We start from the raw sequence: 15,552 nt of genomic DNA, 5'->3' as shown, positions 1-15,552 counted from the left end.
TTGTGTTTAAAATATTTTTTACATCTGTTGCTCAATGTTTTCTCTCTTTTACTTTCCGTTTTCACAGTGCCAACACGTAAAAAGAAGAGCAAAATTGATGTTGCTACCAAAGCCATGACAAATATTCTTTGTGAACAACTACGCGACCTAGATTCGGAATGGCAGACACAAGAGGATGCCAGACTGCAGCGGTTCATGGCCAATGAGAGAGAAATGCAGAGTAATTTGCTAAAGGAAATGATGGCTATGCAGGAAAGGCTTAGTCGCGATAACCGCAAATTTTTGACTCAAATCTTGAGCACAATCCACTACAAACCAAAACATGTCCCACCACCCACCCATTTTGGGCAACAAGCTAATTATCCAAACTCATTTGGGGAACCATCCCAGTATGTGCAGAAACCTTAGTCTCCCACCTCATTTGAGCATACATCACAGTATGGTTAGCACGCTAATTTCTCCACAGCATTTGGGCAAACTACATACAAGTATGCTCAACAAGTAAAGCCCCCCCCAGCATTTGGCCAAACTACATCCCATATATCCAAGCATCCGCAAACACCTCAGTCATCCTCAACATTTACAGATAGTACATTAGATAATGTACTCGGTCAATTTAAAGATACTTTGCCAGCTAATACTCTGTCACAGGAACGTACTCCTGACAAAAACCCAGAGTTTACAGTTTACAGAAATATGTAACTGTGGTGATCAAATATATCTAGTGATGTTAACTAGACATATCCCATATGACGATGTTGAAAATATTATGTTTACTGCTTTTGTCATAGGATATTGAGTTGGTGTAAACTAGGGGTGTGCACCGGCCACTTTTCGTGTTTTGTGTTTTGGTTTTGGATCTGGATCTTTCTTCGTGTTTTGGATCTGGATTGGTTTTGCCAAAACCACCCTTCCGTGTTTTGGGTTCTGGGTTTTGTGTTTTGGATCTGTATTTTTTTTAAAAAAAGCATAAAAACTGCTAAAATCACAGAATTTGTTGGTTTCTCTGCTCCTATGCTATTATTAACCTCAATAACCTTAATTTCCACTCATTTCCAGTCTATTCTGAACACCTCACACCTCACAATAGTGTTTTTATGTCCAAAAGGTTGCACCGAGGTAGCTGGATGACTATGCTAAGCGACACGAGTGGGCGGCACAAACACGTGACCCATCTAGGAGTGACACTGCAGTGGCAGACAGGATGGCAGTTAGAAAAACTAGGCCCCAAACTGTACATAATGCAAAGAAAAAAAAGAAATGCAAGATGGAATTGTCCTTGGGCCCTCCCACCCACCCTTATGTTGTATAAACAGGACATGCACACTTTAACAAATCAATCATTTCAGCGCCAGGGTCTGCCACACAACTGTGGCTGAAATGATTGGTTCGTTTGGGCCCCCACAAAACAAGCTGGCAATTAATGTGTCCCTGCACAAACTGGCTCTACGGAGGCAAGATGTCATCCTCATCCTCCTCATCCACCGATTCCTCACCCTCTTCAGTGTGTACATCCTCATCCTCACAAAGTATTAACTCGTCCCCACTTGAATCCACCACCACAGGTCCCTCTGTACCTTCTGGAGGCTGGTCTCCCTGGAAGAGCTGATAATTCATTTTGATGAACATCATCTTCTCCACATTCTGTGGAAGCAACCTCCTACGCCTTTCGCTGACAAGGTTCCCGGCTGCACTAAACACTCTTTCGGAGTACACACTGGAGGGGGGGCAACTCAGGTAAAATAGAGCCAGCTTGTACAGGGGCCTCCAAATTGCCTCTTTTTCCTGCCAGTACAGGTATGGACTGTCTGACATGCCTACTTGGATGCTGTCACCGATGTAATCCTCCACCATTCTGTCAATGGTGACAGTATCATATGCAGTGACAGTAGACATGTCAGAAATTGTTGCCAGGTCCTTCAGTCCGGACCAGATGTCCAAACTTGGTCCTGCCTGCCCTGCATCACCGCCAGCGGGTTGCTTAGGATACCTAAGTTTTTTCCTGGCAGCCCCAGTTGCGGGAGAAAATGAAGAAGGAGCCGTTGACGTGTCACGTTCCGCTTCAGCTGACAGTGTGTTCACCAGCAGGTCTTTGCACCTCTGCAGGCTTGTGTCGGCCGGAAAGAGAGACACCACATAGGCTTTAAACCTAGGATCAAGCACGGTGGCCAAAATGTAGTGGTCTGATTTCAACAGATTGACCACCCTGGAATCCTGGCAAAGTGAATGAAGGGCTTCATCCACAAGTCCCACATGCCGAGCGGAATCGCTCCGTCTTAGCTCCTCCTTCACTTTCTCCAGCTGCTTCTGCAAAAGCCTGATGAGGGGAATGACCTGACTCAAGCTGGCTGTGTCTGAACTGACTTCACGTGTGGCAAGTTCGAAGGGCTGGAGAACCTTGCACAACACGGAAATCATTCTCCACTGTGCTTGAGTCAGGTGCATACCCCCTCCTTTGCCTATGTCATAGGTGGATGTATAGGCTTGTATGGCCTTTTGCTGCTCCTCCATCCTCTGAAGCATATAGAGGGTTGAGTTCCACCGCGTCACAACCTCTTGCTTCAGGTGATGGCGGGGCAGGTTCAAGAGTGTTTGCTGGCGCTCCAGTCTTCGGCACGCAGTCGCTGAATGGCGAAAGTGGCCAGAAATTTTTCGGGCCACCCAAAGCGTCTCCTGCACGCCCCTGTCGCTTTTCAGAAAATTCTGCACCACCAAGTTTATTGTGTGAGCAAAACATGGGACGTGCTGGAATTTGCCCAGATGTAATGCCCGCACAATATTGGTGGCGTTGTCAGATATCACAAATCCCCAGGAGAGTCTAAGTGGGGTAAGCCACTGGGCGATGATTTCCCTCAGTTTCTCTAAGAGGTTGTCGGCGGTGTGCCTCTTACTGAAACCGGTGATACACAGCGTAGCCTGCCTTGTAACGAGCTGGCGTTTCTGAGATGCTGCTACTGGTGACGCTGCTGCTGTTGCTGCGTAAGGTGATACATCTACCCAGTGGGCTGTCACAGTCATATAGTCCTTAGTCTGCCCTGTTCCACTTGTCCACATGTCCGTGGTTAAGTGGACATTGTGTACAACGGCATTTTTCAGGACACTGAGGACACTTTTTCTGACGTTTCTGTACAGTCTCGGTATCGCCTGCCTAGTGAAGTGGAATCTAGACGGGATTTGGAACCGGGGACACACTACCTCCATCAATTGTCTAAATCCCACTGCACTAATGGCGGATACCGGACGCACGTCTAACACCAACATAGCAGTCAAGGCCTCAGTTATACGTTTTGCTTCAGGATGACTGCTGTCGTACTTCATCCTCCTCGCTAAGGACTGTTGGAGGGTCAATTGTTTAGTAAAAGTAGTGGTGTTCCTACTTCCTCTCTGGGATGATGAACGACTCCCAGCAGCAGCAACAGCAGCAGCGGCAGCAGTAGGCGTAGCAATGCAGGATCCTCCAGAGGAATCCCGGATAGGAGAGTCAGTCATGCCAGTGACATGGCCTGCAGGACTACTTCCGATCCTGACTAAGGAGGAAATTGACGAGGAGGGAGTTGACGGTGTGGTTTGCAGGCTCTTGGATACAACAGGACAACGGGATTTAGGTGTCCCTGGACTGCTTACGGTCTTAGCCAAAGTTTCTGAACTTGACAGTAACTTTTTATGAACGCGCTGCAGGTGCCGTATAAGGGAGGATGTTCCTAGGTGGTTGACGTCCCTACCCCTACTTATTTCACCTTTACATATGGTACATATGGCAAGACAGTTGTTGTCCGGATTTGGATAGAAATATTGCCAGACCAAAGAGGTGGAATGTTTGGTCTTCTGCCCAGGCATGACCGTGATGGGCTTTTTCATCCCACGGACAACAACTGTCTCCCCCGGAGCCTGATTTAAACAAACCACATCACCATCAGAATCCTCCTCGCCAACTTCCTCCTCAGCGCCAGCTACACCAGTATCCTCATCCTGTTGTACTTCAACAGTGACATCTTCAATTTGCATATCAGCAAGTGGACTGTGGGTGCTCCTTTCAGCACTTGCAGGGGGCGTGCAAATGGTGGAAAGAGCCACCTCTTCCCGTCCAGTGCTGGGAAGGTCAGGCATCGCAACCACCACCACACTTGGACTCTCCTTGGGGATTTGTGATATCTTCTTAGAAAGCACAGTTCTTCGCTGTGCTTTTGCCAGCTTAACTCTTTTGATTTTTTTAGTGGGAGGAGGGCTTCCATCGTCATGTGAAGCTGAACCACTAGTCATGAACATACTAGGGATCGACCTTAGCCGTTCCTTGCCACTCCGTGTCGTAAATGGCATATTGGCAAGTTTACGTTTCTCTTCAGCTGATTTAAATGTCTTTTTCAAGGTCATTTTCCTGAACTTTGCCATTTGGGATTGTATGTGCCCTCTACTATGACATTGGGCATCGGCCTTGGCAGACGACGTTGATGGCATGTTATCGTCTATGTCATGACTAGTGGCAGCAGCTTCAGCACTAGGAGGAAGTGGTTCTTGATCTTTCTCTATTTTATTTTTATCGGAGAAAGTTTGGTCCTCCATTTATGTTATATCGATTTGATATATACGTGCGGCTAAACACAGAAAATAATTTTTTTTTTGGTTTGGACTGGAGTGTACTTTCGGGGGTTACAGCACCCTTTAACGGTCAAGCCAGCCGGCCCTTTACTTACGACACAGGCGCACGCTTGGCACTACTTTGTTGATGCACGTGCGGCTACTGCCCACACAATTCACAAACACAGAAAATATTTTTTTTTTTGGTTTGGACTGGAGTGTACTTTGGGGGTTACAGCACCCTTAACGGTCAAGCCAGCCGGCCCTTTACTTATGACACAGGCGCACGCTTGGCACTACTTTGTTGATGCACGTGCGGCTACTGCGCACACAATTGACAAGCACAGAAAATAATTTTTTTTTTGGTTTGGACTGGAGTGTACTTTCGGGGGTTACAGCACCCTTTAACGGTCAAGCCAGCCGGCCCTTTACTTATGACACAGGCGCACGCTTGGCACTACTTTGTTGATGCACGTGCGGCTGCTGCGCACACAATTCACAAACACAGAAAATAATTTTTTTTTTGGTTTGGACTGGAGTGTACTTTGGGGGTTACAGCACCCTTTAACGGTCAAGCCAGCCGGCCCTTTACTTATGACACAGGCGCATGCTTGGCACTACTGTGTTGATGCACGTGCGGCTACTGCGCACACAATTCACAAACACAGAAAATAATTTTTTTTTTGGTTTGGACTGGAGTGTACTTTCAGGGGTTACAGCACCCTTAACGGTCAAGCCAGCCGGCCCTTTACTTATGACACAGGCGCACGCTTGGCACTACTTTGTTGATGCACGTGCGGCTACTGCGCACGCAATTCACAAACACAGAAAATAATTTTTTTTTTGGTTTGGACTGGAGTGTACTTTCGGGGGTTACAGCACCCTTAACGGTCAAGCCAGCCGGCCCTTTACTTATGACACAGGCGCACGCTTGGCACTACTTTGTTGATGCACGTGCGGCTACTGCGCACACAATTCACAAGCACAGAAAATAATTTTTTTTTTGGTTTGGACTGGAGTGTACTTTCGGGGGTTACAGCACCCTTTAACGGTCAAGCCAGCCGGCCCTTTACTTATGACACAGGCGCACGCTTGGCACTACTTTGTTGATGCACGTGCGGCTGCTGCGCACACAATTCACAAACACAGAAAATAATTTTTTTTTTGGTTTGGACTGGAGTGTACTTTGGGGGTTACAGCACCCTTTAACGGTCAAGCCAGCCGGCCCTTTACTTATGACACAGGCGCATGCTTGGCACTACTGTGTTGATGCACGTGCGGCTACTGCGCACACAATTCACAAACACAGAAAATAATTTTTTTTTTGGTTTGGACTGGAGTGTACTTTCAGGGGTTACAGCACCCTTAACGGTCAAGCCAGCCGGCCCTTTACTTATGACACAGGCGCACGCTTGGCACTACTTTGTTGATGCACGTGCGGCTACTGCGCACGCAATTCACAAACACAGAAAATAATTTTTTTTTTGGTTTGGACTGGAGTGTACTTTCGGGGGTTACAGCACCCTTAACGGTCAAGCCAGCCGGCCCTTTACTTATGACACAGGCGCACGCTTGGCACTACTTTGTTGATGCACGTGCGGCTACTGCGCACACAATTCACAAACACAGAAAATAATTTTTTTTGGGTTTGGATTGGAGTGTACTTTCGGGGGTTACAGCACTCTTTAACGGTCAAGCCAGCCGGCCCTTTACTTATGACACAGGCGCACGCTTGGCACTACTTTGTTGATGCACGTGCGGCTACTGCGCACACAATTCACAAACACAGAAAATAATTTTTTTTTTGGTTTGGACTGGAGTGTACTTTGGGGGTTACAGCACCCTTTAACGGTCAAGCCAGCCGGCCCTTTACTTATGACACAGGCGCATGCTTGGCACTACTTTGTTGATGCACGTGCGGCTACTGCGCACACCATTCACAAACACAGAAAATAATTTTTTTTTTGGTTTGGACTGGAGTGTACTTTCGGGGGTTACAGCACCCTTAACGGTCAAGCCAGCCGGCCCTTTACTTATGACACAGGCGCACGCTTGGCACTACTTTGTTGATGCACGTGCGGCTACTGCGCACGCAATTCACAAACACAGAAAATAATTTTTTTTTTGGTTTGGACTGGAGTGTACTTTCGGGGGTTACAGCACCCTTAACGGTCAAGCCAGCCGGCCCTTTACTTATGACACAGGCGCACGCTTGGCACTACTTTGTTGATGCACGTGCGGCTACTGCGCACACAATTCACAAACACAGAAAATAATTTTTTTTTTGGTTTGGACTGGAGTGTACTTTCGGGGGTTACAGCACCCTTAACGGTCAAGCCAGCCGGCCCTTTACTTATGACACAGGCGCACGCTTGGCACTACTTTGTTGATGCACGTGCGGCTACTGCGCACACAATTCACAAACACAGAAAATAATTTTTTTTTTGGTTTGGACTGGAGTGTACTTTCGGGGGTTACAGCACCCTTAACGGTCAAGCCAGCCGGCCCTTTACTTATGACACAGGCGCACGCTTGGCACTACTTTGTTGATGCACGTGCGGCTACTGCGCACACAATTCACAAACACAGAAAATATATTATTTTTTTAGCACTTGGGGGGAGCACCCCTGATGGACAGAGCACCCCCTGGACAACACTACAGCACTCCTTTAGGACTGGGACACTGCACAGGACTTTGGAGTGGACACAGCCCCTATGGAGAACTGACTGCACAACACAGTCCAGCCAGCCCCTATGGACTTTGAAGTAGTGGACACAGCCCCTATTAACAACAGCAGCACAGCACAACACAGCCAGCCCCTATGGACTTTGAAGTACTGGACAACAGCAGCACTACACTACACTACACAGCCCTAACTCCCACCCTCCCTCTTCACTGTCCACAGCCGAGTGAGAAAATGGCGCCGACGTGGGTACCTTATATAGGATCCAAAACCCGCGAGACTCGGAAGGCGGGAAGATGACGTTTTGCCTCGATTTCAGAATCCTACTCAGGCGGGAAAAGTCGAGCCTGACTCGGATCGGACTCGGATCGGGAGGGCTCGGGGGGGTTCGGATTTCAGAAATCCGAACCCGCTCACCCCTAGTGTAAACAAGGATCTACCAAAAAATTCTGGTCCTATTTGTTTTATTTTAAAGGCTTGTTTAATGCCTCATAGCTATATGCGCACTTAACAATGTTCTGAAGTAAATGTGCACTTTACTGTTATTTTTTTTTATACTAATGTTTGGTTTTGAATTGTGTTGTATTTTGTAAGAAATATGAAGTAAGGCTTTCAAACTTCGTATGCAAAACAAAGGCCTTTATTAAAATAAAAGATTTTTTGAACCTTTCAAATATTAAGTCTTTGTATTTATTTCAATAACAATAACTCCCAGTCCCCTTATACCACATCCCTACCTTTGCATGACCTCATTAATGTGTGTCAGCATAACGTCCACTTATAATGACAAAACTCTGTTTTTCTATGTAAAACTCTGAAAAACCCTGCTCTTGTCTGAAAGGGGTCTACACGGGAATTTTCCGAGTAGAAACTGTAGTGTGAAAGGGGGGTCTTGACCAAATACCCGGGATTTTGCACAGGAGAAATTCCCGGGTCTGAGCAGGAAATTTCCCGGGTTGTATATCTGAAAGGGGTATTAGTCGCATCATCCCATCTACTGTGCAGAATATCACATGGGACGATGCACTAAATGACACGATGCTGCTACATGCAGCACATAACGATATATCGCGCCGTCGTACACTGGATAATACAGTATGTACGGCACGCGCAATTTAGAATTACATTGCATTGCATTGTTTCATCGCTGGATCCACACATCATATAGTTTGTACCTTGCTTTATAGTGTGTACCTTGCTTCAGGGGCCTTAGGTCACGAGAAGGGTGTTAAACACAGTTTCAGCTCTGGCACCAATGGCACTCTTCAAAAGCCAAAGCCAGTCCTGTATCATGTAAATAACATACAGTAATGACCATTGGCAGATTTTACCCAGCTGCAGGACTGCAGTCACCCCAGTAAAATCCACCACTTGCAGGGTCTGTCTAGCAGAAGCAGTGATTTTCCATTGGAAATGCTCTCTACTGATCACAGCCGGACAGGCAGTCCTAGGAGGACGTGTTCTCTCCCCCTGGGACTGCAATTAGCAGCGAGAGCGCTTCCACTGGGAAGCCACTTCCCTGCTATAACAGCAGCCCTATATGGCATCTGGGGGCTGCAGCCGATGCAGTCCCAACAGTGTTCTACCCAGGCTGTTTTTTGCGGGTGCACCACCCGGCACTTTGGGAGCCTGCAAGTGGGGACAGTATCTGGGAGCTGCATAAGATGGACCAGATCCTACAGACTTTTTCATAATCAGACGACTGAGCTTCTAATAAGAAGAGAAGTATGAAAATATAAAATGTTATTTCAAGTTTAAAATATTATAAGGTAAGGGTTTAAAACATTTTATTATTGCGAAGGCCCCCACCCGGCTACTTCTTGATGCCACCCGGCTGGAAAAATTTTCTGGAGAGAACACTGCCCTAGAAGCCTGGGCAGCCTGTCAATTTGTGAGCATGTGCAGGATTGTGAGCACAAGCTGGCTGCACAGACTGACAGAGAGCCCAGGCACCCCTCCAGAAGTAACAGGTTGGAGCTGCTGCTGGTAATGACAACTAACTTCTAGGCCTTAAGCTGAGTGCACGGTCGACGGGCTGGCTGTTCAGCCGACCCACTGACCTGGTAAGTGCATACACATTTACCAATCGTCTGCCCAATGTCCAGGGCTTGACGTCACAACGGCCTGCCCAGGTGAGCTGCCACTCATCGGCGGGTCCCTGCAGCATGTGTACGGGCAATCGGTGGGTCGCCCGTACACACCAGCAGATGCACCAATATATCAGCCATCTGCTGTGCTGCAGGGCCGATCGGATATGTCTGAAAGACGTCGTTCACAGACATATCGGGTGTATACACCCGCCAATGTACTATAGATATATAGTCGGGCATTCAAAGGATAGTCAGATATATATATCAGTGTTTACCCAGCTTTAGTTAAAAGATTTGTCCCTGCTAAGTTTTTGTCACTTGAAACAAAAAGTCCCAATTTTTCAGAATTGACCAACTGCACAATAATAAAATTGCTCTTGTTCATGAGTTACTATGTGTTGGAAAATAGCAGATACAAATGCAAAGCCCTAAATGTTTAATGAGATGATGAGAATTGTAGCAACTTGTCCTTGGAAATTATTCTGCAAAACGCTGCCAACTCTGTAACACCACTAATATCTAAACTGTGCAACTGCAGCACAAAAGTATTTCCCAGCGACAACTTTGAGCTCCTGACACAAACACACCACATGAGTTTTCATTCACGCATCATAAATAAAAGTCCAAAATCCACACAGTGCCCCAATGCAGTATATTTACCTATATATGTTATATATTTGTGTGTGTGTTTATCTGTATTCTCACCTTGTGTAACTCAAGTATACAGGCAGACGTAGGAGACTGGCACTGCACATATCAATTTAGCAGCAACGACCTATCATACTTTCCGTACAACATCATGGCAGCGCCCTGTTTGCTAAGCTTGGCCGTAGACCCACTACTGACATTCCGTACACACTCTGAACGCTACATTCAGTGGTGCTGAGCTGCGGCCACTTCCGCGCAGCGTCAGCGTGACGCCAGTGGTTTGGACCAGTGCGCTCGCCGTCGTTATACACTTCACTTCTTGTTTTGATTCCTGCTGGCGGTCGCTGGGAAGATGGCGGAGACGCTGGAGCGGGTTAGGATCTCTGCCTCGGACCTGCGGGACTTGCTGGCTGCCGGGGACATCACGGTGACAAGAGGTACGGCAGGCGCAGGAGGGCCCAGGAGAATGTCCCCGGTGTTGTGTTGGTCACATGCTGGTAGTAGTGTACCTTCTGCTGAGCAACACGCCCCCTCACCCAGTGCATGTACTGCAGACATCAGCCTCTGCCTGCTCCTCATTATCTCCTGTTATTACCCCTGTACGGGTACTGCTCCCTCTACACCTGTCTTTATTTGCTCCTACAACACTAATGGTACCTGGTCAGGGCTATGAGGTCTTTTTTTTTTTAAGATCATATTGTTCACTCTCTTTTACAAGTCCACACTTTCCAGGCATGGTCCACGGTGTGTATTGTAGTTTGTAGTAATGTGTTCATAATATTCCTACAGTTAAACCGTTGAGTGTAACAGTCTATGAGGGGTATTCAATATGGGAGCGAAAAGTCCGTGCTGGACTTTTCGCTCCACATCGGAGATTTTTCAGGGATAAAGTATCGGGCACGCGCCCGCTTTATCCCCGTATTCAATATAAAATCTATGAAAACGAGACCTGGCTAAGTGGGATTTGCGATAAACTACGACATTTTCCTGGAAAAAATTGTAGGACCCCCCCCAAAGTTGTAAAAACATTGGGGATTACTATGGGTACCCCTGTTTTAGCCTGCAAATGAAATCAGGGATTTAAATAGTGGCAGCAGGTGTTTTTTTCCCGACATTGAAGAAGTGTTGCAGAAGAGCACTTAGGTTATTTTTTTCGTTTTTTTAAGTGGTCCCATCAAATTTGGGGTACATGAAAATGGGTACTAGCATATTTTTATGTCCCTAAAGTAATTTTTTAAAAATTCTGCAACTATGCACCTGCCGCATTCTTGCAGAATAGCCCTGAACCTATTTCCCTATTTTTAAACACTTTTTTCCCATTTTTTTTTTTTTTTCACCCCAATTTTTAAATCAATTTTTTGGGGTGTCTCTATTTTTTTTTTGACATTGTTCTTTTTAAAATGTCATTCCCAGGGGTGCAGGCCATTTTTTTTTTTAAGCCTGCACCCCAAAAACCCAATTCTGCACTTTTTTTTGCCACCTATTCAGTGGTGAAAAGTTATCCCCGTTTTTTTTCAAAGACTTTTCGAACCTGCGAAAAGTCTTTGAAATTGAATACAGTGTAAAACTAAAACCTGCGATAATGATGTCATAGGTGCGATATTAACGCAAAAACTGAGTTTTCGCTCCATATTGAATGCCCCTATATAAACACTAAACTACTCTTATTACCTCTTCTCAGTTCAAACAAAAGTTACTTGTGTTCTTTTCATACTGAAACAACCCTCCTGTTTCCAGGCTAAAACTGCTGCCAACATAGCTGATTGACAGGATCTTACAGCCCACCGACACTGAGCACATTCTAAGTGTAACACTTAACCTCATTTATCAAATTCTTATTTCCCTATGGCAGAGATGAACAAATCCAGTCCTCAAGGTAGTTAAATGAGATTGCCCGAGGTACTAATTACATCACCTGTGGTCAACCATGGACATCTCTAAATCCTGAACTGTTTGGGAACCTCTTCCCTATGGAATATGTTGGTGCTAAATAAATTAGTTTATTTTTCAATTTTTGTGGGGTTCAGGGTGACTTCCCAATTTTTATTTGGTTGCATATTGTAGAATTAACACACATTTTTTTCCGCAATTCCTGGCATGGCCATTTACAATTGATTTGCGACAGGTGTGTGAGCGCACTTCATGAAGATTAGTTGTGCTTTATGCAATATTTAAGCCGCAAATTCATGCTTACAAACTCCCGCTGAATTGAGTCCCTCCCTATGGTAGTTGCACACAATTTTCACGGAAAATCTATATATTGTTTTCTAGAAGTGAGATTTCTCTTCTTGGTGTAATGGGGGGGTTAAAAGAAAAAAATGAAAAAAGTAGCTATTTACTAGATGGTCTAATGTCGCGTATTCACTAGGCGATTAAAATGACCTATTGAACGATAACATTGTTATCATTCAATCGCTCACTAATCGTTCACAAATCGGGCATTCAAATGTTGAAAACGACCAACGATGTGCACTCCCGCTGGTCGTTTTCGACATCAATCATCGCCTGAACATGCTGGTCAATCTGCTGATAACGACAGATTGTGCATTTTCGGGGATGAGGAAGGCTGCCTACACCGAACGACATATCGTTCAGTGTAGGCACTATACAGGATGAGGAACGACTGTACGATTACAATGTTGTAATTATACTGTTGTTCCTCTATCGCCTAGTGGTTACGCACCTTAACACTAGGGGCCCAGCTGCAAAGGTTTGTCGAAATGTTGGCCCATGCGTTCAATGGGGGTTAATTGCATATCCTTAGTGTCATCTATGTCTGTGCTTAAAGCTGGGTACACACTGGAGCGATAGCATCCCGATATGTAGTTTCCGGACGAATTGTAACGACATATCAGCCGGATCGTTAAGTGTGTGCTGCCAATCTGCACGCTCCCTTGGTCGTTATTGATATCTTCCAGTCGGCCGTGCGGCACGGTCAAATGGATGATGTCTGATGTGGTGCCCTGCGAGGTCATGAAGGATGGAATGAAGGATTGTTCTGTCCTTTATTACATTGTTCTGACGTGTACCCAGCTTAACAGAGATATAGCGAAGTTCGTCTACGTTTAGGGGTATATTTACTAAAGTGCGGGTTTTTAGAAGTGGAGTTGTTGCCCATAGCAACCAATCAGATTCTTCTTATTTATCTAGCACCTTCTAGAAGATAATAGCTAGAATCTGGTTGGTTTCTATGGGTAACATCTCCACTTCTAAAAACTCTCACTTTAGTAAATTTACCCCTTTGTTTCTCCTCCATCCTAACCATTATTTGTATGCATATCCCTGGAATACAGCAGCATCAAATGGTTATACACAAATAAGAAAGCCCTTACTTTTTATATTACACAGTGTGTAGTGTTACATTATGACATTCATGTTTTGTAGTGTACACCTGTTTCTCCTAGATAGAATTTGGCATTAGGATACGTAGCTTTTAAATCAACGGGCCAAGTTGTGTTTTGTATTTAAAAACAAAACAAATTGACAATTAATATCCCGCAGCAAAATAGTTGAAAAGTTATTATTGGCAAATCGGAGACTATTACATTTTGCCCAATAGTTTCTAAAAGTTTTGCCTAACATATGATATGGCTGGAATTTCATATAGGGTGCCATCTATGGAAAGTTTTTATCAATCCTCTCCTCAACCGTTTTTCTAACCATGTATGTAAAGAATTAGTTCCATCCTAATTATGGGTCTGATTGAAAGATGTACGCTAACCCGATGGTGAGTGGTCTGCACATCTCGCTCGCAGACCCCCACAAGCTGCAGCATGATTGACATGCTGCAGCATTTGAGAGCGTGACTGGCCACCGTTTCCGGAAATAGGGGCGTGTCGCCCCCCATTTTTCGAGTGGGACGAGGTCTGTGTCGGTGGACGCAGATTTTCTGTCCTCGCAGCTGCCAGGACCCGGCCAAAGGAGGAACTATCGCGGTCATCATGCAATGGTGATCCCAGGCTGCGACCACGGTCGCAGATGCAGCAAGAAGGTGTCTGTTTCCTACAGACACTTCCTGCTGCTTTGCTTTTGAGATGGACGGAATTGCACAGCCCTGGTGCGGTTCTGCAATTCAGTCCATCTCTGGATCCGGTCCTTTGTCCCTAGCTTAGCAACTAAACTGACCATATTGCATTCACATGATTTCGAGCAAAGAGTAACATGAACCTGAATGTGTGGCTGCAGAGTTGGCTTGGGGCTGGTACATGTAAGTGCTACTGCAGAAGTAATAATTGCAAGGCTGCAGATAAGCTACAGGCTGAACCTTTCCAAAAAAGAAAGGGCGCTATTCAATTGTTATAGCGCGCCCGATCTCCCGTCTAAAGTGATGGGAGATCGTGGGGTACTATTCAATTGTTGATGTTTTTCACGCTGATCGCGCCCAAAGTGGTCGGCTTTAGCTGCATAAAACAGCTACCCAAGACCAAAGTGCTGGGTGCGATCGCGAAAAGTGATGATTGGGCACCCAAACATGTCACTTTTCGCTTATTTCAGCTCGCACCCCCTGGGGCTGCGAGCTGAAATGGTGCGCCGGCAGCTGATCGCGCCCGACCGGAGAAACAATTGAATAGCTCCTGTCGGGCGCATACAGGGGCGCAACAATTGAATACCACCCAAAGAGTTCAACCTGTTTAAGACCTTAAAATTAAACCCTAAAAATGAGCTTATACAGACAACACATAAAATCCAAAAGCAGCATTCGGAATAAATGGTAATGTAATGTCATTACAGTTTGGACATGGTGGACTCTTCCATTGCCAAGTCAAACACGTTAAGCTGGTTTAGTGCTAGCGAGAAAGTGTGACCTTTTCGAGGTTCAAATATAATGTAGGTGAAAGTTCAGCGCGTGTGGAGGAACATGTTCTGCAAAGAGATGGTTTTAATAAGCAGCACAGATGGTGTAATGGTTAGCATTACTACCTCACAGCACTGAGGTTGTGGGTTCGATTCCCACCACGGCCCTAACTGTGTGGAGTTTGTATATTCTCCCTGTGCTTGCGTGAGTTTCCTCCGGTTTCCTCCCACACTCCAAAAATATACTAGTAGGTTAATTGGCTCCCCACAAAAATTAACCCTTTTTTGTATGTGTGTGCGTGTACATGTGGTAGGGATTATAGATTGTAAGCTCCACTGGGGCAGGAACTGATGTAAAGCGCTGTGGAATATGCGTGCGCTATATAAATAACTGGTAATAAAAAAATAAATTAAGATGATATTGAGGCACTGCGCTTTGTGGCCACCAATATGATGCCAAGAACAGCAGAAGTGTTACAGTACCCACAGTGTGTGTGTGTATATATAGGAGACAGCGGCACTCACGTCACGTTTCAGTCGGTGAGGACTTTTATCAAGAACGCTCTTGATAAAAGTCCTCACCAACTGAAACGTCGAATCCTACATACCGCTCGTGTACCTGAGTCTTTTTTTTACTAAGTCCCGTGAGTGCTGCTGTCTCCTTCGTTTCTACACATCAGGTCTCCCCTACCTCGAATGGCACCTGGGCAAGTATCTTTTGTTTTTTGTGGAGTGCCGGCTTCAGTGAATATATATATATA

The 15,552-nt window shown here is 45.7% G+C and overlaps 2 protein-coding genes across 3 annotated transcripts in view; one reads left to right on the top strand and one right to left on the bottom strand.

Moving 5' to 3' along the window:
• Window positions 1–10,268, bottom strand: part of SRR (serine racemase) — a 29,385-nt gene extending 19,117 nt beyond the window's left edge. Inside the window, exons 1-2 of one of the 2 annotated variants that reach the window (XM_088455017.1) lie at window positions 10,055–10,091; window positions 8,435–8,543 (exon numbers count right to left, since the gene is read on the bottom strand). Coding sequence is in view for 1 of the 2 variants with exons in the window: in XM_088455011.1 (XP_088311137.1) it covers window positions 10,055–10,104 (50 nt within the window). In the remaining variant the exon portion in view is untranslated. Of the gene's footprint in view, window positions 1–8,434; window positions 8,544–10,054 lie in introns of both variants that reach the window. The other variant, XM_088455011.1, reaches the window with a different exon arrangement.
• Window positions 10,269–10,288: 20 nt separating this feature from the next.
• Window positions 10,289–15,552, top strand: part of SMG6 (SMG6 nonsense mediated mRNA decay factor) — a 245,408-nt gene continuing 240,144 nt past the window's right edge. Inside the window, exon 1 of the mRNA XM_088454996.1 lies at window positions 10,289–10,434. Within this exon, the coding sequence (XP_088311122.1) occupies window positions 10,350–10,434 (85 nt within the window). The 5' untranslated portion in view covers window positions 10,289–10,349. The remainder of the gene's footprint in view (window positions 10,435–15,552) is intronic.

Source organism: Taudactylus pleione, unplaced genomic scaffold, assembly GCF_031769625.1.
Source record: "Taudactylus pleione unplaced genomic scaffold, aTauple2 ptg000040l, whole genome shotgun sequence".
NCBI lineage: Eukaryota > Metazoa > Chordata > Amphibia > Anura > Myobatrachidae > Taudactylus > Taudactylus pleione.
The sequence above is the reverse complement of the archived record's forward strand: the minus strand, read 5'-3'. Positions and strand labels throughout refer to the sequence as shown.